Source organism: Beta vulgaris, chromosome 1 (genome assembly GCF_026745355.1).
Source record: "Beta vulgaris subsp. vulgaris cultivar EL10 chromosome 1, EL10.2, whole genome shotgun sequence".
Lineage (NCBI taxonomy): Eukaryota > Viridiplantae > Streptophyta > Magnoliopsida > Caryophyllales > Amaranthaceae > Beta > Beta vulgaris.
The window spans coordinates 41,662,677-41,687,815 of record NC_079202.1 but is presented as its reverse complement, the minus strand read 5'-3'; the positions used below and the strand labels follow the sequence as shown (position 1 = coordinate 41,687,815).

Here is a 25,139-nt window from a genome sequence, read left to right as displayed (position 1 = left end):
CATTAAATAATATATTGATAGCTTAACATGAACGGAAAAATAATTTTATACAACCATTTTCAATAACATATTCCCTCAACAAAAAGATCATTGCCCAATAACAAATTCTATTGCATATATAAAAAACTTCTTACGAATCATGGCTTTACTTTTCATTAAGGAGTAAGTAGCATATATTTAGACATAGAACACTATATTTCATTGGTATATATGACATATTTATTGACAAATGATTATCTCAATTACATCTTAATTCACTCATACTTTCATATTTAATTTGAGTTTAGGATATTAAATTTATAAAACAATTAGTGTTTCGTAAAAATAATTAGTTAAAGGAAAAAAACACATACTTCTACTTCTTAGAAACTTTTACTTCCCATGTTTCCTTTAGTTAACCAAACAACACCTAATTTTGAAAAGTTGCAAAAGTATCACTGTCATTAGTATCCCAATTTAAAAGCTTGAAATATCGCTCCCTATTATTCTTGGTTGTTCTAATTGTCATATCTCAATTGCTAACTTATAAGTTATACCTATAACATAAATATACAAAAAAATCGCAATTCACAACATGATAGTTCTAATGGCTAATAGTCCACAAATTTGTATCATTCTCTTTTCTCTGTCTTTAAATACAAAAGCAATAACTATCTTTTCATTTCTCAAAAAAATAATCATACATTTTTAAGAGAAGGTTGAATCATAATGAAGCAAGATAATTACATCATAATATGTAGTATAACAAAGGAGACTAAAAATAGCAATGACGGGTAACAGACTGCAGGTTGAGCAGAAACAACAAGCTCAACAATCGGCTACTGAATTTATTCCAGAACCAAATACATCAGAACCAACCTATATTCAACAGTGTGAATAGACAGTCGCTGCCAAAACAATGTTCTTGCCTGCAGAAGGCTCCATTAAAAGTGAGCGTGACCTTAGCTTTGATTCTGATCAAAATTCAGAGGAGCTAATTGGTGGCAACATGGTGCGAGATGAGTTGTGGAATCATCTCCAGGTTTTGACGTTCTTGTGGATGAGCAGACCGAAGTGGTGTATGAGGATGATCCAGATTGCTTACATGCCCTTGATAGGGATGATGGGGACTGTGAGGGCCTGTTTATTCTCCACAACGTTGCCCGTCAGACTGACTATGATGAAAGAGGGTTCTTTGACAATGGCTTATATGAGCCATCTCACAATGATAACTTGACGTTATAGATTTTTTTGGAAACCAAAAACAAAATCAGGAAAAACGTAATTTAAAGGTGAACAAAGTACAAAAATGAATGATTGATGTTTGACAAATTGTATCATATACTCCCTCCGTCCTTTATTAGTTTACCCCTATTGACTTTTCACATTTATCGATGTTAAACTTTGAGTAATAATATCTCTAATTATGTATTTGTAAAAATTATAAAAATTTAATATTCCAAAACTACATATTGAGATGAATCAAACAATATTACACATGATTATATTTTCCTTACATATAAAGTACAAATGATGGTCAAAGTAATAAAGATAAATAGTGTTATAAGTCAAAGTGGGTAAACTAATAAAGGACGGAGGTAGTATATAACAATGATGTATTTGGTAGAATGAAATCCCTAAAAAACATCTTATTTGATTAATTTATCACGATACCGGGAATAAAATCGTAGATCAAATGTTTAGATTCATAATAACTAATTGTCATTAAAAAGAGTGGAAGATCAAGTTATTCATATTAATAACCTTATAAGTAGTTGTAGATGTAGTCAACTCGATTTGCCATTTTTGACTACGCATTGTTTTAATAATATAGATAATGATAATGAAAACCACAAAATTTAAAACCCTAAACGATCAACGATAATGAGGCAAAAAAATACAAAGTAATTGAAGCATAATGGAAAAAAAAACAAATCAATAACAAATAAATATATCATTCAAAATTAATTATATAATTTGAAATATTATATAATTTCCCTGATCATTAAAAACACAAAATTGCGTTATTATTGAATCTTACAAAATGATATTTAGTAATCGTTTGATAGATACTGTAACAACACTGTGTGATATGAAGTGATGAATTGATAAAAGATAACCGAATACATGATAGTAGAGAATGATTTATCTCCAAGAACATGATAGTATCTCCAAGAACATGATAGTAGAAAATGTAAATTGATGAAGATATCCGAATACATAACGAAAATGAAACTATGCAAAATTTCGGCCATGAATCTACTCGTTACATTGCCCCATTAACGATGACATGGTCTATATTTATACTTGTAATATTGTATATTTAATTGATTTTTTTCCCTAATTCCAAAAATATATGTGATTGACTTAATTTTGGATCCCTTACCCCTAAGCTACGCTTGTAATGTCAATCAATTAAATAAAAAATGGCAATGATTTAGTAATGATTTAAATTCATAAAGATTTGAGGATACTAATTTCCTAATTAAAGTCATAAATCACCTAAAATTATGGTTGATTAACAATTAGCATAAATATTGATTGATTGATATCTTAATTTTATTACCATGTTAATAATTTTTTATTAATTTCGGATACTATCAATTAAATTAAGTGATTGATTGACAATTACCATTAACGGAGACAATAATTAAGATTGATTGATAATTTAAATTACTTGCCATGTTTAGTTGCTTAGTAAAATTTTCGAACATAACCAATATGACGAAATTTCGGCCAAATGTATATCAATTTGAGATTTTAATTACTTAATTGTAACCATAATTAACGTCAATCACATTAATATACTAATAATTATTTCCTTAATTATATAGATTACGTATCAATTTGATTCTGAATCTTACTGATTTCCTAATTTAGTTCATCTCAAATCAATTATATGCGTGATTAAGGGAAGGGATTATTCTTTGATTTTCATTGCCACGTGGACCATCTAATTGAGCTTTGAATAACTCTGAACAATGGAGCATGCCACATGGGAACGAAAGCTCTAACTTTGCGCCACGTGGCCTGAAGGATTCTTCTTTAGACATATATATATATATATATATATATATATATATATATATATATATATATATATATATATAATTCGATCTAACAAATTGTATTACAATCACGACAAAAATAAAGATGACAAATAATGTTAAACATTGTTACAAAAAACTATAATACAATCCGTGCAAAATAGTATGTAGTGAATATTTAAAACACAATTAGTACTCGAAATTATGTAATTCTACATTAGTTTGTAAACTAAACTAATTTTCACGTTGATTGTATGGCTTTAATTGGTAGATTAACTTCAAAAGTAAAGGAAAAGATTTGGAAAGAAATCAATTAGAATTCGTGATCACCTCTTTTTTTTTTATAACAAATATGGGAATGTAATAATAATAATAAAAGACTGTAAATTCCTTAGCTTCCTAATATTCCGTTTACACTATTTCATACAAATTAACTATGACCATAGTATCTTTCCAAAAAAATAAAACTATGACCATAATATATTATATATATATATATAAAAAGAATGATATAGAGGAAACTAATGACAAATTGTGTTACAATCACGACAAAAATAAGATGACAAATAATGGTAAACATTGTTACGAAAAACTCTAATGCAATCCCATGCAAAAATGTTAAGCAACCACGTGAGATATGATACACTATTTCATTCACGCAAGCCATGAATAACGAATTGATATTCCCATTTGATGTTGCGACGAATTCACCTTCTACAGAAAATTGGATGTTGTTGCAAACCGTGAATGATGCTTGACATATATTTTTTTTCTCAAATGATGTATGAAAACGTGTTTAGGGTCTATGAATTTTGATGTTGTGGTGCAATCAAATATGATTAGCGTATTTATAGTGCAAAATAAAGATTGTTTTTTACTCGATTTTTTTAAAAAAATTAATAAAATATCATTAAATTACGAATTTCCATATTAAAGCTTGATTGAATCAATCCCTAAAATCACATCATTCAAATTAGGAATGATTTTGATTCACGTGATCAACTTTTGATTGAAGATTGTGATTGCTTGTTTTCATATGGAGTGAATCTCCAAAATTTTCGGCCAAATTTAAACATAATTGGAGATTATAAAAACCGACCTTGCCTTTTTTATTCCACAATTTACGCTAATCATCAATAATTACCTCAAATCACCCCTAATTAAGGCAATTAAATTTCTGAAATATTATAATTTTCGGATTCCACCTAGGCAAATCCTACGTGGACACCCTAGATGAGATTTTGACATTCCTCATGCTCTAGAATTGTTCGGTGATTGTGAGCTTGACACGTAGGATTTATCATTTTGCTTTAGATAATGATATTGATGATTAGAACAACCAAAGATAATTAAGTGATCCAAGTGTATTTATTTTCTTATTTCAATATTTCTTTGGGGGACAAAGAAAAAAAATTGGTTTATGAACTTTGAAGAAATTGGAAATTTGTTATCGAGTGACTATTGAAGAAACTAAATAATTTTTATTTAAATTTTTTGAAAAAATTGAAGAATCTGTTGTTTTGAAAATAAAGGAACGGGACATTTTGCATCCTACAATTGTGAATTATTTTCTTCGTCTCAGCGATCGTTAGGCATACAGGAAATTATGCAGGCAATATAAGTTCTCACGATTTTTAGATTTGGGTAGTTGTTTGGTTGACAAGAAGTGAGGAAAATGGGGGGGAATGCAAATTCATGGAAATTTGAGATTCCCACAAAATGTAGGAATTTATTTACCTACCCTCTTCTTGGTCACTCACAATTCCTTATTACTACTAGAGCTGTCAGTTTGGTTAATGAACTGCTGGTTGAACTGAACAAACTGAAATTTAAACTGAATTAAACTGAACTGGGAGTAACTGTAACTGAAATCAACTGAAAAATGCTAAACTGAAACTGAAATAAACTGTAAATGAAAAACCAGAACTGAACTGCAACTGAACTGAAACAAACTGTAACTGAAAATAACTGCGAAAAACTGAAAAGTTGATCGATCAACTGAACTGAACTGAACTGAATATTTAACTGAATTAACTGAACTGATTCAAACTGAAACTGAACTGAACTGATTCAAACGACACTGAAACTGAAACTGAATTGAACTGATTCAAACTGAAACTGAACTGAACTAAAACTGATTCAAACTGAACTTTTTTAAACTGGTTTTTAATTGTTCACGAACCGAATTCACATATTAGCTGAATTTATGATAGTACCTCCAACTCACATAGAAACACAGAAAATGAACTCACATTGTGCCAGCCTTTAATATAGTTGAGCGTCAAAATAAAGCGTCTCCCATGCTTTAATTTTCAACGCTCAAAATTGGGAGATAAATTATCTTTTGACGCTAGGTTTGTCCCTCTATTAGTGACGCAAATGACACCTTGAGCCCACCAGCAACAGTACAAAGGGCGTCGGATAATAACCAATATGCGACACATATGCTTGTACATCTCAGAATAGGTTGCGTCGGACTATGTCCAACATCCAACGCAAATCACGGTTATTTTATTTAGAAAAATATAAAGTTACAAATTTATATAGAATTTATTAGTTTATCAATGTAAATAACACTTATGTTTGATTCTGCACATAATTTATTAGTGTTACTATCAAAAATGTATTACAAACCACTATTCGATTTCGAATGAGAGAAAAAAAAATATGTAAAATAGATACAAATAAATTACATTTTTGCATAAGTAAAAGAAAATGTAAAACCAAACTGAATCTAGAACAATGAGAAATAAACTGGGCAGACGATGACTGTCGACGTTTGCAATGAGCTTGAATAGGAAGAAGGCTTCGAGAAGAAGCAAATCCGGATCTGAAAACGAACAAAAAGAATTTCAGAACTGAAAATTTAAAGAAAATACTAGATCTGAAAAATAAACCCTAGACTAGGACAAATGCCATAAAAATAAACAAAAAATCAGATATAAAAAAAACAAAATGATATTATTTTCAGTTGCACGAAAAATGAAAAAACTAACATTCAGATAAGAAATTAAAACAAAAAATGAAAATGGAAAAGCAAGCAAATCAGATATAGAAAATGAAAGGGAAATTCTATGTTGTACCCCCGAATTTTTGCGTTTTACACGTTGTACCCTCTCGTTTTGGGACTTACACACTATACCCTTCAAGTACTTGTAATCTACACGTGATGCCCTTAATGAGTGTTTTAATTCTAACTTTTGTTAACAGCTACTTAAACCCCTAATTAACCTCTTAACTCAACCCCCTAATCAATTTAGCCCCTAATTAACCCCCGGATTGAACCCCATCCAATTTTCACCACCCACCCACCTTGACCCACCCACCCACTGCCCCGCCTCCACAACCGCTACAACATCGCCACCACTGAACTCAATCACCAACCCCCACCAGCAACCTTACCCACCTCCATCACCGGTACCTTAGCCGCCCCTTCCCCACCCACCATCCACCTACGAACCACCCCCAACCACAAACCACTAAAACTACCAGACCACCCAAACACCACCAAAAACCACCGAAATTCAGAACTGAAAGTCTAAAACCACCAAATCCACCAGTATACCACCGAAAACCACAACCAAAACCAACTCGAAACCCATCAACCTCCACGAAACTCAACCGAAAACTTAGCCACAATCACAAGAAAACCCAGCCTCGAAATTCAAACGAAAACCCATAAAATCAAACCAAATCAAACGAAAACCCACAAAATCAAACCTATAAAATCAACCAAATTTAGGATCCACAAAAACAAACAAACTCGAAAATCAAGCCCGCTGAATAAGAAGATCGAAAATCAAACCTATAAAATAAGAAATTTAAAATCGAAATCTAAAAATGGTGTTGGTGGTATTTTCGGTGGATTAGTAGTGTTTTGGGTGGTCGTCGGTGGTGATTTCGGCTGATGAAAACGCAGCAAATATCTTCTAGAGCAATTGAGAAAGTGGATGTGATAAAATTATAGTGTAAAATATCAAATCTTCACCACCAAAATCAAGTCCAAAATGGAAGATTAGTGGCAACATCAAAAAAGTGAACTCACTCTTTCTTTTCGATCCATCTTCTGTTTCCTCTTTGTGAAACCCTCTTTCGTTTTCCTCTGCTTTCCACTCGAACGGCGCCGGTGAAACTGCGAAGACCAGCAGCGGACAACGACGCGTAAGAGAATGATGAGATTCAATGGTGTACGTGAAGATGGGAGAGGAATGAGGAAGATGAAGAGGGAGGCTGTGAGGAACTAGTATGAGAGAAAAGACAAAAGAGGGAGGGTTTTGGGATAGGGAGGGATTCAATGGTTGGATTTTGATCTTTTTCAAATCAATGGTCTTCGTTCATAATCCATGACATTCTTTTTTAACCAATGAGAATTGAGAATGTCCAATTACATGGATTGCTAACTTAATCAATGGTTGGATTTTCATCTTTCTAAAATCAATGGCCTAAACTACTAATAAACTATTGTATTTTGATATTATTTTAATTTGAGTATTGTAAATTTCTAATTCTAATATTATTAGTTTAGTAACTTTAAAAATTAGTAATGTTATTATAACTTAATAGAAATTATAAACTTTCAAAATTAAATTAGCATTATTGATTTTTAAGAAATTATTAATCTAAATTTATAAATTAGAAATATGTGAACATGTTACATGCGGTGATTAGGGATTAATTTAATACTAACATGTAAGATGTAACATAATAACAGTTAACCTACTACTACTACTTGTATAGGTCTTACATTAATACTTAAGTTATTGGTTATAAACTTATATTAATCCAAGGTTATTAAGGTAGATTTCTTATAACCTTAATTATACAATTATTTATTATTACTCAGCTATAAATTGGTTGTATTCAGTTAAGTGAACTTATATACGTTATAACAAGCCTTAATCAGTACTAGACCTTATCTTATAGTATACTACATATACAAATTTTCGCTTTTCATTCAATATCTTACTAACAAGCAGTAAGGTTTACTACGACATAGTAACAATAATTAACTACTTGTTTCAATTCAATTAGATGATTTGGGTTTCGAAATGAACTTAACTTAAAGACGATTACCTTAAAGTATTGTTAACTTCTATTAAGTTAATTAATTAACTTACATTGATACATTTGTTGATATTATCCAATACCCATTATCTTAAACGAACTTACGCCATCTTGAATTAGCTAATCGACTTACATCGATACATCGATCTAATCCAATATTAACTTGTTTCAATTCAAATTAGATGTTTTGAGTTTCGATATGAATTTAACTTAGAGACGATTAACTTAAATGAAGCATTGTTATATTGTACCAATCTATTGAGTTATATTGTTCTACATCTGTTGCAACTGAATTAGATGCTTTAGGTTCCGAAATGAATTCAAGTTAAAGATGATTAATTTAAGTAGAATACTATTATTATCTTGAAATAAACTTAGGGTACTGTTTAAATAGATGTTTTGAGTTTCAATATGAATTTAACGTATGGAAGATTAACTTAAATGGAATACTGTTATATTAACCAACCTACTGAGTTACATCATTCTACATTTGTTGCAACTGAATTAGATGCTATTTGTTCCAAAATGAACTCAACTTAAAGATAATTAACTTAAGTAGAGTATTGTTATTGTATTGAATTAGTTTATCGACTTACATTGATACATTCATTCCAATAACAACATGTTTCAATTTAAGTGAACGTTTTGAGTTTCAATTACTTTATCGACTTACGTTGATACATTCATCTAATCTAATATCAATTGTAATTTCTTTTAGTTTGGCTAAGATACGTGAGTTTAAATTGAATATAACTCGTTAACGATTAACTTAAATGGAGTATTGTTATCTTGATTTCACTTATCGATTCACATAGATACCTTGAGCTAATCCATAATCAACTTATTTTACGTCGATTATAGGCTTTCAATTTTCAAATGCATAGAGCTTAATGACTAATATAGATATATTAATCCATTGAACTAATACACTAAGAGTAAGACATTAATATAAGCAACTTTTTCAAAACGTATAACTCGTCTTTTGAGAAAGTTTATAATAATTTATATTGATATGAGACGTCCTTTTTAAACCAAATATGATATGATTTGCATACAACTAAAAGTTTGAATACCAACTTACATATTTGTCTTATTCCAAATCATATATATTAGTAATAGAGTACACTTTTACCGATGTCACTTTCATTCACGTTTTTATGAAGTACAACTGTTTTTTTGAGGCAATTGTGGAAGTATCGACAACACTTATTTGTTGCATTAATTTTTAGCCGGACCCGAAAAAACACTTGGCCAAAATCGACATGAAGCTCAATTTTTCCCGAACAAATACAAGAGTGTGATTAACTTCTACCCGAACCGATGCGATTATCGTCGAAGTTATGTGGTTTTCGTCAATAATTGAAATAAACCAAAACGAAACTGAAAATAACCGCAACAAATTTTAACTGCTATGGATTCAACCGTTGGTTTGTTTAACTGTTTGGTTAAAACTGATTTAAACTGCAACTGAACTGAACTGAAAATGGAAAGGAAAAAAACTGAATTAAACTGAACTGAAAAGTTTGTTAACTGAACTGAACTGTTAATTATTTCAACTGATACAAACTGAACTGATATCAACTGAATAGTTTGGTTATAACCATAACTGAACTGTTGAACTGAATTGACACCTCTAATTACTACCAAACAATTTAGACTACTTCCTATGAATTTCATAAATGAATTAATTTTCCACAAACTATAAATTTCTATGAGAATTTAATTTCCATTGCAACCAATCACACACTTATATTACATTGAAGGTCAAAATACAAAATGTTAGTCCCTAATAAACTATTTAAAACATATGCTTGAGGCCATGTTTTAAACTGAATTAATACAAGTTTAATTTAGCTCACCTAAAAAATTACTATCATAATTTCAATTTCTCTCAATTCAATTCAGGCAACAGAACAACAAAGCCTAACCTCCTAAAGCTTAAACCCTTCTTTTCTCACTTTCTTTCCTTTGTAACCTAAAACCCTTTCTCTTTCTCCTCCTCCTCCTCCAATGACGAAAGAAAAGAGCAACGCAGGTTTTCTAGTAAGTTCTCAAGCAGAGCTGAAACGCAAGGAATTACAGAAAAAGAAATCAAAATCAGGAGGATTTGAATCCCTAAATCTAAGCTACAATGTCTTCAGAGCAATTAAAAGAAAAGGGTACAAAGTTCCCACTCCTATTCAACGCAAAACTATGCCGCTCATTCTTTCTGGTGCCGATGTAGTTGCCATGGCACGTACTGGCTCGGGTAAAACGGCGGCGTTTCTTATCCCTATGCTCGAGAAATTGCAGCAGCATGTTCCTCAGGGTGGTATTAGGGCTTTAATTTTGTCTCCTACTAGGGATTTGGCGCTTCAAACTTTGAAATTTACTAAGGAATTGGGCCGTTATACAGGTGGGTTTTCTATCAATTCTTGTTTTATGTTGAATAAGTTGTGTTTAATGTTGATGCTTTATAGTGTGGTGTTGAAATTTTCGACTTGATTGTGTGATTAATTTGTAAAATTTGGGTGTCTGATGTTTGTTAAAACGAGTGTTCTTTCTATATAGTGGGCGAGATTGAAAGTTTTTTGCCAATTCTATGAAGATTTGATGAAAGAACTGTTTGACATGAACTTAATCATGTAGCTGTTCTCAGTTTTATCATTAATGGTTGAAGCTCATTATTCAAAATGTGGGTGCGTTACGATTACGAATTGGGGAGTAGTTCATTTTAAGTGAAAGTGTGACATTTGAGAATCAAAAGGAAAAAAACATTGTTCTCTATGTAGATAAGGTAAACATAACTGATTAAGTATGTATTCCCCTTTTATCAGCAAGAAGGGGATAAAAGATAGCATATTTGTTGTAGCCTGAGATATGAAAATGATTTGTGTATTTTGTAGAGAGATTTTAGCATTTTGAGCATATTTCTAAGAAACAGTTGTTGAACTTTTTCTGTTGGGTAAATTTGTATCCAGATCTCCGTACGAGTCTCCTAGTTGGTGGGGATTCAATGGAAAGACAATTTGAAGAATTGGCTCAAAATCCTGACATCATCATTGCCACACCGGGTAGGCTGATGCACCATTTGTCTGAGGTGGATGACTTGACTCTTCGAACAGTGGAATATGTGGTCTTTGATGAAGCTGATTCTTTGTTCGGCATGGGTTTTGCTGAGCAATTGCACAGTATCCTGACTCAGTTGAGTGAGAACAGGCAGACTTTGCTTTTGAGTGCAACTATGCCAAGTGCTTTGGCAGAGTTTGCTAAGGCTGGTCTGAGAGATCCTCAGACTGTGCGCTTGGATGTAGAGAAAAAAATTAGTCCAGACTGTAAGCTCGTCTTCTTTACCTTGAGACCGGAAGAGAAACATGCAGCCCTTGTGTATTTGATACGGGAAGTGATCACTTCTGGGGAGCAAATGTTGATCTTTGTTTCCACCAGACACCACACAGAATTCCTGAAATCATTGCTTGAATTAGAGGGTATTGAGTCGGGAACATGCTATGGTGACATGGATCAGGAAGCTCGCAAAATCAACATATCAAAGTTTAGAGCAATGAAAACTAAGCTGCTAATTGTTACAGATGTTGCTTCTAGAGGCATGGACATCCCTTTGCTTGATAATGTAATTAATTGGGACTTCCCTTCAAATCCGAAAATGTTTGTGCACCGTGTTGGAAGAGTTGCTAGGAATGGTAGGACTGGTACTGCGTTCTCTTTGGTGACGCCTGAAGATATGCCTTACGTCTTGGATCTTCATCTCTTTCTGTCAAAACCCATCAGGCCTGCACCAACAGAGGAGGAGGTTCTGAAGGATATGAATGGTGTTATGGAAAAAATTGATCAAGCTATGGCTAATGGTGAGACTATTTATGGGCGATTTCCTCAAACTGCCTTAGATCTTGTTCAAGATAAAGTTCGGGAAATCATTGACTCGTCTGCCGATTTAACTGCTTTACTGAGAACTTGTATAAATGGATTCCGTGAGTATATAAGGTCAAAACCCTCGCCGTCAAAGGAATCAATCCGGAGAGTAAAAGATTTACCTCGTGAAGGTTTGCATCCAATGTTCAAAGGTGTTTTACAAGGAAATGAGCTGAGTGCATTAGCATTCACTGAACGCTTGAAATCTTTTAGGTAGGCGTTGATTCTTGATGTTTGCTTCCTTTATGCATTTATATATCTTACTCCCAGCTCCTTCCTGTCTTGCATGTATCTGTACAACTGTACCTGGTCAGTTTTCATCTAACCCTTTAATTTGTCAATATGAACTAGACCCAAGCAGACGATTTTGGAAGCTGAAGGTCATGCTGCAATGTCAAAACGACGACAAGTAATTCTTTATTTGTTACAGCATCATTTATGCTTTGTTCAGTTATATAATCTCATTGTTGTTGAAATGTCTTTGCAAAATTTAGTTGAAGAAAGTGATAAAGGGTTTCCAAGCTTCTCATTGTATGCAATTGCAGACCGTCTTTTAATATAATCTTTCTGGTAGGACCTGTTTTGTTGTTTATTTTTAGGCGGTATACCAATGCCACTATGCTAGTATGTGGGTTCACAGATGAGGGGAATAGAATTAGTATGCTTAAAGCTGAAACGGAGGTTTAGCATAAAATAATTTAGAATATTTCAAATCTGTTGGATAATGAAGTACGGAACTCGACTTCAATATTTACCTGTATACCTTAATGGGCATATCTCAGTTATCCAATCTTTGATTCATTGCCATAAATATTAATAGCGAATTACATATGTTGATTATCACGCCAAACTTATGCTAATGTTTCCTATGAACACTACATGCAAATGGGGATGCTGAGAAAGATTTGATCTTGGTATTGATTATTAGGAAATTAGTTAGTGAATATCGTCCGTGTAATTTGTCTTTCACAGTGGGGATATTCGATACATTGAATATAGATGCTTTTAACAAGTTCTAATATTTGCTCCCAAGTACCGTGTTAATGTTTGTCCTTAGATGTACATGCTAATGGTGATGCTTGAGAATATTTTTGATTTTGGCTATTGATCATTTGGAAATTAATTAGGGAAGTATTCCGCCTAAAAAATCTATGTGCCTATATCATTCCTTGCTCCTGCGGATCTTTCCCATCTGTGGCCATCCCGGCTTCCTGGAAAAATAAGGACTAGGATAAGGGAGAGGCCACCGAGAGGGTAAACAAGGTCGTCACTTGAGATTTTGCATGTGTTATTTCTTGTGCATTCCTAATTGAATGTTTTCACTGAAGGGTTCTTCTAGTCAATGGGTTCACGTGATGAAGAAGAAGAGGGCTATCCATGAACAGATTATTAACCAGGTGCATCAGCAATGCTCTAGTGATAAGGCAGCCAAGGTAATTTTTCGAGTCATGGCTGCAATGCTTCAGACTCTATGCTAAAGTATAATGTGAACAGATTTTGATGCCCTTTGTATTCTAGTCTAGAGAGTTTCTCAGTTCCTCATTAATTCCCTACGCTTTAAGTTTATAACAATATGCTTTGTAACCTTCAATAATTTTCATCCAGTAAATTTGCGCAAATTTTGGATGGACTTAATTAGAATAGTTTATCAGACTGCCTGCACTTTTTCTTATGGAGTATTAGATGGTTGTTTTAAGTACACTTGATAACCTCATTGCTGCTGTATGTAATTTGTAATCTTACCTCTTGTAGAGAGGTAGCCTCTTAAGAGTTATTAGGGCAATGTCCATGTTGATTCTTAATTAGAATAGCTCATTACACTTCCTGCATTTTTTTTAATGGAGTATTAGATGGTTGCTTTAAGGTCAATTGATAACCTCATTGTTACTGTATTTGAAATCTTACCCTTGTAGAGAGGCAGCCTCTTAAGAGGTATTAGGGTAATGTCCTTGTTGATTTTTCATTTTGATGCTGAACCCCTCTTTATGCAGGAAGTCGAACCTGAGTTCATTACACTGAAGACAAAGGAGGGAAAAGGTATCTTATCTTATTATTTTATTCTGACGAGCTGCTGATTATAATATTGACAATGACAGCCCATATTTCACAAATGTTTTGTCATGTTTTATCTAAGATGTTTTATGCCGGGAGCTTCTCAAATATATTTAAATGTGGCCTTCCAGACACCTTTTTCTTTTTCATTGATTGTTGGAGCGGATCTAACCTGATTCTGGTGAAAAAAAAAATGAAAATGAGCTAGGCTATATGAGTATATGTTTTAATTTTAATTGATATTCTATGCATGGAAGATGTTAAATCACTTTTTTAAGATGACTACGCTATATTTATCAATCTAACCTTCACTGAGAATATATATTATATGATATGTGATCGAGAGAACTAGAAAACCTACTAAATCTCACTTGCAGCTACGGATTGCAGGAAAGATCTTTGTAATCTTCATCAACAAGCCTTTTGTTATTATGTAAGGCAATACATGGGAGACACCAAAGAATAAGAAAAGGAAAAACTAGAGACATAAAAAGAAAAGGGTAATTGCCAACCATATTTACACAAAAAACCCCCCCTAATTTTTCTCTAACTCTCAAAAAAAGTTACACTACAACATCTTCTTCCTCATCATTTGCAAACAAAAAATACAGCACTAACAACTATGTTCCCCTTTTCAATTTTTGTAAACAACTTTTGACGAAAATTATTACTAGAAGTAATTAAAGAATATATTATTTCGCACGCATAGCGTGCATATAAAGCTAGTATATATATATATATATATATATAATGTAATCTAGGGATTTCCTGCTTTGATTTTTTTTTTTTTTCCAATTTGATGTCTGGCAAGTTTTGTTACTCGGACTCCAGTACCCATGTTGGACATGGGTATGTGTCCGAGATTTTTGGTGCAACTTCTCCCGTCCTGTGACCTTGGTGCTCTTAGTATCATTCTCTTGCTCAACTTCTCATATATCTATGATGACATTCTATAATCTCTGACAATACTCGTATGTTTGTATTAGAAACTGTTGGCTCTAAAAGGAAAGCAACGAGCTTCAAGAATGAGGAGTTTTTCATCAATCCAGTGCCTACAAACCAGGTAGACTTCTCTCTGGTTTTTTCTTGACTCTGTTGGTGAAAGCTCATCATATAGTCTTTTTCCCATTTAGGATATTGATGTCCATCCCTGAGTTTCAATTGTTGTACACTTGTACATATCTTTTGTGGCCCGTTGTTACTGAAGTGATCACCTTGTACTTCTGAGTGATTTTTGACTTCATATATTGGCTTGGCTTTCAGCATTCGGAGGCTGGACTTTCAGTGCGAGCTGACCAAGGCTTTGGATCAGACAGGTGTGGCAGATAAACAATTATTTTGAGAGCTATTGATGTTGTTAATACTTCGTTCTTCTTGTTAAGTAATAGAGGGAATATATCAGATAGACACCAAGGGAGAAAGATGGGGGGGGGGGGGATGTGTCACCTATATACTTCGAAAACCAGCAGAAGTGGGAGGATAATATATTCCTATGTCGTGTTGATGCTTTCTAAATGATCTGAAATATCTGCTCTCTGGCTCTTGATAGTATTATTCCTATGTCATGTTGATGTTGATGTTGGGTGTGATTTGATTGCTTCTGTGCTGCTTTTGTGATGGATTTACTAGGAATTTGTGTCATAAGGCTCCTCAAATAAGTAGGAATTTTCACCCTCAAATGGATGATACATGGACCAGCATTAAATTCCATGTCTAATGTATGTAGGCACTGAATGTATGACAAAAATGCTTGTTCAGGGCTTAACAACTTGGCGGTCCAAATGTAATGCTTGTGCAAAAGTCTAATTTGCATAACTTGTAATTACTTCATGAACCCATTGTAGGTTGGATTCAGCTGTCATGGATCTAGTTGCAGACGATAAAGCGGGCATGCAGAAACAAAGAAGTGTCTATCACTGGGATAAGGTACCTCTTAGTGTAGAAGATCTTTTGGTCAACTCTGTTCCTGTTATTTAAAGATGTTATGTTAACATAGATATACTTTTATTCTTTCAGAAAAGTAAGAAGTATATCAAGCTTAACAATGGTGATCGTGTGACTGCCACTGGAAAGGTACTTCATTGTATTATTTTGCAGATTCTTCAACTTGTAGCAATTAGCATTCTATTTATATATATAATTTATCTCTCTCTCTCTCTCTATATATATCCGATAAATTGTTTATTGGTACCATGCTTTCTACATATCTGAAATATATGAGGATATTTTCTTCTTTTTCCTAAGGCAGGCCTCATACTGCCTTTCTTTTTGCATCTGACAATTTTCTCCTTGGAACAATGTTCTCCTTGGAGTTTTGCTGTCTTCTTGAAACAATGATTGTAAAAATCTTCTGGTATTTCTACTTTCTATAGAGTATCTACTCCCTGTGTCTTTTTTTAGTTGTTACATTTGCTTTTTCACAGTTCACGAGATGCAACTTCAAACACCAATATCTTGAGTTACATATTCGAAAAAAATTATAAAAATTATATTTGTGGAAAATACAAATTGGGACTAATCAAACAAGATCCAACATGACTATGTTTTTTTGCATGTATATAAACTAAAAGACACTCAAAGTTATCATGTGAATAGTGCCCACTGCCCAGGTTCAAAATGTAGCAACTAACAAGACAGGTAGTATCATTTAGTGGCCAAGTAATTTTGAGAATTTTGTTTTTGAACTTGTGTGCAGCCGCCAGTCAAGCTGGTATAGTCTGACGCCTGTTCGTAGAGATGCCCTTCTTGCTATATTTCTGCTTCTCCCTATAAAATACATTCCCTCTGTTTGTCATTGATCTACCCACTTACTGTAGATCCAAAGACCAAGGAAAGTGCAAGGGAGAGACCATTTTTTATAGGGGAGAGAGTGGTGGGTTTATGTGATGAACTCTGATGGATTCACCTCTGCCAACCTATGAAAACAATTATTTAGAAAACACCAGAGGAATATAACCAATAAACAAGATAAGAGAAATGTGAGAAAGAAAATAAATAGGCAGAGGAAGGTTTTGTGTGAGTATAACCAAGAGGAAAATAATTACAGATAGTGGTGAACTTTCGAGAGGCTCCTAACTCTCCCAAGGCCAAAATCCTTACAAAAATCTCAATAACTACCTTCTCTCCCTCTCCCCCTTTTCATTGATAATCTACTGCCTTTGTTAACCAACTCTGACGTCATAATTACAAAATATTCCTTTTAACAAACTTTCCAATCTATTCCTCATTTGCCCTCCCATTTGTCCTCTTCTTGCGTCTCTGATAGGTTATCAGTGGAGTAGTGGTTTGGTGCATCACATTACCTTCCCCCCAAAGTCTCACCTTGTCCTCAAGGTGGAAGGATGGAAAGCTATGATGGATGGCAGCAACATCCTCCCATGTAGCTTCAAATGGTGGTAGCCCTTGCCACTGGATTAAGGCTTCCATGTAGGTGTGCTGGCCTCTTTAACTTTACGGATATCAAGGAGTTCAGCAGGTTCCACCACTAATTCCAAATCAGAGGACAAGTGCTCTGGAATAGTAGGCAGCACAGGAAGGGAACCAACAGCCGGTTTCAGTTGAGAAACATGAAACACTGGGTGCACTTTGCTGGTAGCAGGAAGTTTTAGCTTGTAGGCGGCAGGCTCAATCTTCTGTAGAATAGTGAAAGGTCCATAGAAGCGTGCACCTAACTTCTCATAGGGGCGCTTAGCCAAAGATTGTTGGCAATATGGCTGTAACTTCAAATACACACTATCTCCCACATTAAAGTGCACTTCTCTTCTAGTAGCATCAGCACTATGTTTCATCTGTTGTTGGGCTTTTACCAAGTTCATATGCAAAGCATCCAATATGGCATCTCGTTCCTGGAGCATTGCTTCTAAGCTTTCCACCGGTGAAGTGCCGTGTTCACCCGCACCACAGTGGGAGGATATCTTCCATAAAGGACCTTGAATGGGGTCATTTTGGTAGAGAGGTGAGGGGAAGTATTATAAGAGAATTCCGCCCATGGCATACCACTGGGCCCACGTACGTGGGTGTTCTCCTACAAAGCAACGCAAATAAGTCTCTAGAGCTCGATTCACGATCTCCGATTGACCATCGGTTTGGGGATATGATACACGATGCTTCTTTTGAGTGGTATTCTGCAAATGGAATAATTCCCACCAAAAGATACTCATGAAAATACGATCCCGATTGGAGACAATGGAGGAAGGAAATCCATGTAAACGAACCACCTCTTTAACAAAATGGGCATATTTTGATAAACGATCCACCACCACCAGAATAGTGCTCACCCCTTTTGACCTTCGACGAAATCCATGCAATAAGCCCTCTAGGCTTTGTTGGGAAACTTTTTGTTGTTGACATACACCACAACGTTGCACATATGCTGCCACAACTTTCCGCATTGCCTTCCAATACCAGTCGGCAACTAACCTGGGTTAAGTTTTGAGGTTCCCAGCATGGAGAATCATGGTATTCCTGCATCAAAATCGAAACAAAGGCTGAAGAATCGGGAATCACGTAGCTCCCTTTGAACAAGAGTTTGTTGTCCACCAAGGAAAAGTGCAGATGGTTAGTGACCTTTCCCTGGAGGTCTTGTTTAATTTTGGAGAGTAGAGGATCCCTTTCGATCTCCTTCTCCAAATCTGTCCAGACCACCCCATGAGTAGAGATTAAAGCCCCCAATTCCACACTCCCCACTGTTTTGCATGATAACGCATCTACACAGTTAGCGTACCCTGGTTTGAATTGAATTTCATAATCAAACCCTATGAGCTTACTCATCCAATATTGGGACTCCGAACCCACTTCCCTCTGATGAGTGAGATGATGCAAGCTTTGTTGGTCTATGCGAATGATAAAGTGCCGATGCATAAGATAATACCTCCATTTCTGAAGTGCCAAGCAGATTGACATCAACTCCTTTTCGTAAACCGGTTTTAACTGAGCCCCGGACCCTAGTAACTTGCTGTAGAATGCGATAGGTTGGTTGTTTTGCATCAATACCACACCACAACATACCCTGATGCGTCCGTCTCAACTACAAACAAGAAAATCTGGCAGCTTCAAAACTGGGTTGTAATCATTGCCTCCTTAGTTTTTCAAAAGCCAGAGTTGCTGCTTCGGACCACCCAAATGCATCTTTCTTGAGTTGGTGAGTCAGGGGTCGTGCTATCTGAGCATAGTGAAGCACAAATTTACGGTAATAACTCGTGAGTCCCAAAAATCCACGTAACTCTCGGAGATTTTTAGGAGGGAGCCATTCCACCATTGCTTGGACCTTGTCCATATCCTCGACCACTCCTTCACCGGAGATAATACTCCCCAAATGTACCACTTTCGATTTCTGAACTCACTCGGCTGCCAGTGTGCTCAAAACGAAAGCCACATGTTCCTCATGCGTCCAGATCGGATCTACTTTAGATCAAAATATCGTCAAAAAAACACCAAGACAAACTTGCACAAAAACGGTCGAAAAACCTTATTCATTAGAGATTGGAATGTGGCCGGTGCATTTGTCAACCCAAATGGCGTTACTAAGAGTTCGTAATGCCCTTCATGAGTACGAAAAGCCGTCTTGTGAGTGTCAGTTCGACCCGAATTGGATGAAACCCGCCCTTGATGTCGAGTTTAGAGAAAAAAGTGGCCCCGTGAAGCTTATCCAACAATTCATCGAAAATGGGAATCGGATACTTGTCGAGAACCTTCTCCTTGTTGAGATCCCGGTAGTCAACACAAAATCTCCATGAACCGTCTTTCTTTTTTACTAGAATGACCGGGATTTAGAATGGGCTTGTTGACGGTTTGATGATACCAGCTGCTAACATCTTTTTGATGAGTCGTTCTATCTCATCCTTCTAGAATTAAGGATAACGACAATGCCTCACCCCCACCGGGTTACTCCCTTCCTTAAGTACTATGGCATGTTCATGTTCTCTGATACGTGGTAAACCTTCTTGTGTATTAAATATTAAATCAAAAACTGAGTGAAATTTGCCAAGCATTGCACTTAAAAACGCTGGAATAGTAGGGTGAGGGTGTGAACTTGATGCTTTCTCAAAACCATGTTCAATCTGATTTAATTCGAGCCATAGACCCCTACCTTCCTTCCTCAAAGTCCGAAGCACCGCCTTGAGTAAGATGCGAGACCAAGCTAAAGTGGGTTCCCCTGTAATGTATACTTGTCACCCTCCATTTCAAAACTCATGGTTTGAGTTTTCCAGTTACTCTCCAGTGTACCCAATGTCTCTAACCACTGGATTCCTAGAATCACATCTGAGTTTCCAAGCGCTAATGAAAGAAAATCTGTTGTTATTTCAAGCCCATCTTTCAAACTCAACACCACCCCTTTACAAACTCGAAAGCCCTTCACGACTTGCGCATCACCTAAAGATACCCAATACCCAGAAATGGGAATGGCTAACTTCTTAACTGTAGCTAATGACACGAAGTTATGGGTCGCCCCTGGATCAATCATCACAACCACATCACACCCATAAATTTTTCCAAGCAATTTCATGGTTTTAGGATTAGTTAAATCTTCATGACCGGCAAAGTGGGACCCTCACTGCCATCGGAATCCAAATCAACTTCCTCCCCGTCGTTATCCTCCATGAGCAGAACACTTAGTTTTTTTTTCCGGCAGCGGTGACCATCGTCCCACTTCTTGTCACACTTAAAACAGAGCCCCTTCGCACGTTTCTCTTGCTTTCTCTGTCGACCTTCTTATCTCACCAAAAGTCTTGTGGCTCTCGGTGCATTCATGAACCAAAGTTACTAGCATTAGAGGCCCAACTTCGTCCCCCACTTAGGCTTACTATATGAATTTTCGGAAATCTGAATGTGCACCATAAAGTGAGAAAGTTTTTTGTTTATAAGACATTGGGCCTGCTTTCTTCACTCCTGTTGCCGGATTCTACTCCTTAATCCTTATAGTGAGGTCCATGGACTGTTCTAAGGTGTATGGTTTCAAAACCCGAATCTCACTTTGAATCTCAACTTGCAAACCTGGTATAAACTTACCAATCAGAATTTTCTCAAGCACGTTATCTAAAGGTGCTGCCTTCTCGATGAACTGACGTCGGCATTCCTGAACAGTGGTGGTTTTTTAGGTTGCCAACCATTGTTCATACAGAGACCCAACGTTTGTTGGTCGAAATTGTTTGAGCACAAATTCCTTCAATTCCCCCCATGATGAGATCGGATGCCTTTTATTTTCCCATTGAAACCACCTCAGTGCATCACCTTTCATGGATACCACCGTCGCTTCGATTTTATTGCTCTCCGACAACCGATAAAACCTAAAATACCTCTCCGCCCTCAGGATCCAACCGTCTGGATCTCCACCATCGAAAAGTGGCATATCAAGTTTACGATATCTCCAGTTACCACCTCCACCACCGCATCCAAGTACCTGTGGGTCCTCCACCTGTTCCACCTCCTTCATACACATCGTTTTCCCCAAATTCATTCCCAAATTCTCCCCTATTTTGCACCCCTTGACCGACCATCCATCTCTCCTCAGATCCAAAATTAATTTCCTTCCCAGGTAGCGTTTACCTCTCGTTGCACCGGTGGCCGTTTTGGCTTGTCTGAAGAGTCGCTATTGTGGTGCGCATCTCAACGTGGAATTTAGCGTGATCGTTTTGAATCACCGTGATCAGTCCATCGAGATTCTCCCTAGTGTGGATGATTCTTACCTCCAACTGGAACTTCACAACCTCCTGTTCCTCCTTACTTTGCCTCAACGCTTCCTCCATACTTGCCGAGATTTGTGCAGCAATTGTGACCTTCGCCGCCTCCATTGCGATTCCCATGGAGTTAGTGATTCGCTCATCGCTCAGCAATGGTGGTATGAAGTTTGGTCATCTGGGTTCTAGTATTTTCAGCCTCTGGTTGTTTGTAGGTGGGGCCACGGTATCCAGAAAAGCTGCTCTGGTACCACTTGTGATGAACTCAGATGGATTCACCTCTGCCAACATATGCAAACAATTATCCAGAAAATACCAGAGGAATATAACCAATAAACAAGGTAAGAGAAATGTGAGAAAGAAAAGAAATAGACACAGGAAGGTTTTGTGTGAGTATAACCAAGAGGAAAATAATTACAGATAGTGGTGAGCTTTCAAGAGGCTCCCAACTCTCCCAAGGCCAAAATCCTTACAAAAATCTCAATACCCACCATCTCTCCCTCTTCCCCTTTTTATTGATACTCTACTGCCTTTGTTAACCGAACTCTTGACATCATAATCACAAAATATTCCTTTTAACAAACTTTGCAGTCTATTCCTCATTTGCCCTCTCATTTGTCCTGCTGCGTCTGTGATAGGTTATCAGTGGAGTAGTGGTTTGGTGCATCATAGTTTAATATATGTGAAGGGAGATAGAAAATATGGAAGAGAGAGAGCATGGACTAATGATGCTTGAAATATTATATGACTTTTGCGAAAATAGGAATAAAATACAAATGGTTAGACTTTAAAAAGGGGTTGAATATGGAAAGTAAGTAGATCAATGAAAAACACAGTAAGAAAATATTAAAATATGATAGCTTACAGACAGTTTTCATAAGAAAGAGCCCCCATGGACTTGATTGCTATAAAAAACAAAGGAGAGGAAGCCAGGGTTCTTCCTCTTCCTTTAGATCCCTACTATCCTCTGAAATTCACAGTTCCTTTGTTTGTATTACTTTCTTCCAGGAATTGGATCAAATTTACGAGACTAAAAATATAAAGAACGCACATCATCTCCCAGTTCACATAATTTTCCTCCCTCTATGCATTCGGCCACTACTTTAAAGTTATGTGGTTGATATTGATCCAAGCCATTGTCCTTTGAGCCAATCAAGCTTTTATTTTAATCATAATCATATCTAACACTACAATTAGTCGTATTGTATTATTGCTACATCTATGGTCTTTATTTAGTGGTTGAACTTGAAATTGAACTCCTAGCTGTGTCATGCCCTGGGTATAAATCACCCCCTTTCCCCCACCCCCGTAAAGAAGGGTTCCGGGGGGGGGGGCTGTGGGATGATTTGGGAAGTGGGATCCAGTGATCTCCCCTTCCTTTCCCTTACCTTTTTTTTTTTCTCCGTGTGGGCAATATGGAATATGTCTGATCAACATTGTATTTGTAATTCCATGATGAAACTATACTTGGAGGTCATCGCTAAGGCTGGAGAAAGTTTAAGTGATTTCATCTAAGGATTATGTCTCATTTAGAGATGAGGGCTGGGATTTGGCCTTTTGGGGGTGTGACAAGGCTTAGATCTGTGTCTATCAATCATGTGGGAAGAATCGATGGACTTTTAGGAGATAGCTTGCAATGCTTCAACTACTTTCCAGGTCTTTCGTCGAAGATCCATTTGAAAGGAACTCCTGTTGAGTGAATTCTTAGACAGGATTATATAGTAATTGAATCCGTAATATTTGTTGTTGCATCTTCGTTGACAGGTTATGACACAGGGGGAGTTCTCAACTCTTATTCTGCTTTCAATACTTGTAGAAGATCTCTCACACTTTTAGCATCCTTGGCGACCTACACAGCATATGCTCTAGTTATTGGAAGCAGAAGCACGAAACTAGTCAATATCAATTTAGAAGTAGAACCTGCAAACTTTTATGCTTTAAATGAAGATGAATTTACTAGTGACATTCATGAACTCTATTTGGAAGGCTGTTCCCGTTGTTGTTAAAAGAGTTAATTGTTTCTGACTTGGTTGTTCCCCCCATATCCCCCTAGTTGATTTGATTGATCATGCATGCATGTTTTCTATTGGACAGGTTAAGACTGAAGGAGGGCATAAAGTGAAGGCTCAGAAAACTGGGATTTACAAAAAGTGGAAAGCAAGTACACATAATAAAATTGCTTCTAAAGGATCTCATAATGAAGGCAATGTTGGAGCAACAGTTGGCTTTGCAGGTATTGTTCAGACTTCAGAAGCATGTAGGCATGTTGGCAAGAATTCAAAAGTTGATATTTGGAAAATATACGTTGAGACGAATCTAACAAGATCCCACATTACTATGTTTTTCCTTAAGTACAAATCACAAAAGACAGTCAAAGTCATGTATGTGAATAGTGTCAAAAGTCAAAACGGGTCATCTAAAAAAACGAAGTATATCCTTTTCTAATTGAGCAGAATTTTGGCTGTCTCCTTCACCTTTAATTCTCTAACCAATAACCATCCATGGTTCAGGCCTGGTTATTTTCAATTGACTCTGTTACAATTTTTGTGGGATAACTAGCCAACAGATGGAGCAGTATCATGTTAGAATAAGTTGAGCATGGACAATTGAGACTAAGTGGTAATTATGAGGACTGATGTTGGCAGTTCATTAACCCACCTGATTACATGTGTTACTTAACAACCTCTGTGGTAGGCGGTGATAAATGGTGGTAATGGTAATGAATCTAGTATAATTTTGTAAGAAAAAACATGTTAATGAGAATGTATCCCCAAACATGTGTGTTCTTGTTCATAAATTTGCACCATCCGTACCACTATTGATGTGGAATTGTGTGGTAATGGAAATTTATGAAGAAAATCACATAGCATCAGTATCTTTCTTTCCCCACCTTCTAGGAAGGGTTGAAAAGATATATTCTTCATGTGCTCCCCAAAGACAACACCTAATAACACCAGGGCCAAACAAAGCCAAAAAAACCACATCCAGCGTATGAAGATTGGGTTGCTCTTTATATGTCTCCTGACGATGTTGTTGCTTGTAGGTGGTCGATTTAATAGGAGGTTCAACGGACAAAACCAACAGCGATCGATACCAAATGCCCACGTGCCTTCAGAAATTAAAGATCTTGAACAAGTTCGTAAACAAAGACAAAAGAAGGCGAGTCAGCAATCTGCTATGAAGAAAAATTCAAAGGGAAATAAATTTGGTAAAAATAGCAAGAAAAGAAAGAGGTAGAAGATAGTGAAGTCAGTGTCAGGTCTCCTGTCAAAGGGTACTAGCTGATATTTTGACTATGCACCAACAATTTTGCCAATTGCTATAAAATTTTATTATTCATTGTCATTTGCCCTAATCTCTAATTCATTGTCATTTCCCCTAACCTCACATCCCACTAAAACTCCCACCAACT

General features: G+C 35.9%; 1 protein-coding gene across 1 annotated transcript; it reads left to right on the top strand.

The window, feature by feature from the left end:
- Positions 1–10,026: 10,026 nt before the first annotated feature.
- Positions 10,027–25,072, top strand: LOC104905905 (putative DEAD-box ATP-dependent RNA helicase 29). Its single transcript, XM_010694559.4, has 11 exons — positions 10,027–10,485; positions 11,051–12,212; positions 12,351–12,408; positions 13,328–13,432; positions 13,991–14,036; positions 15,038–15,114; positions 15,315–15,367; positions 15,896–15,977; positions 16,068–16,124; positions 23,822–23,960; positions 24,771–25,072. Exons 1-11 carry the CDS (start codon positions 10,101–10,103, stop codon positions 24,962–24,964), a joined length of 2,358 nt encoding a protein of 785 aa, XP_010692861.1. The 5' UTR covers positions 10,027–10,100; the 3' UTR covers positions 24,965–25,072.
- The last annotated feature ends 67 nt before the right edge of the window (positions 25,073–25,139 follow it).

Excerpts from the sequence above, each read along its gene's own strand:
- LOC104905905 (XM_010694559.4), top strand. The coding sequence starts at position 10,101 with ATGACGAAAGAAAAGAGCAACGCAGGTTTTCTAGTAAGTTCTCAAGCA. Across the intron at positions 12,409-13,327 it reads CAATGTCAAAACGACGACAA|GGTTCTTCTAGTCAATGGGT; the intron begins GTAATTCTTTAT and ends TTTTCACTGAAG. Across the intron at positions 23,961-24,770 it reads AGCAACAGTTGGCTTTGCAG|GTGGTCGATTTAATAGGAGG; the intron begins GTATTGTTCAGA and ends TGTTGCTTGTAG.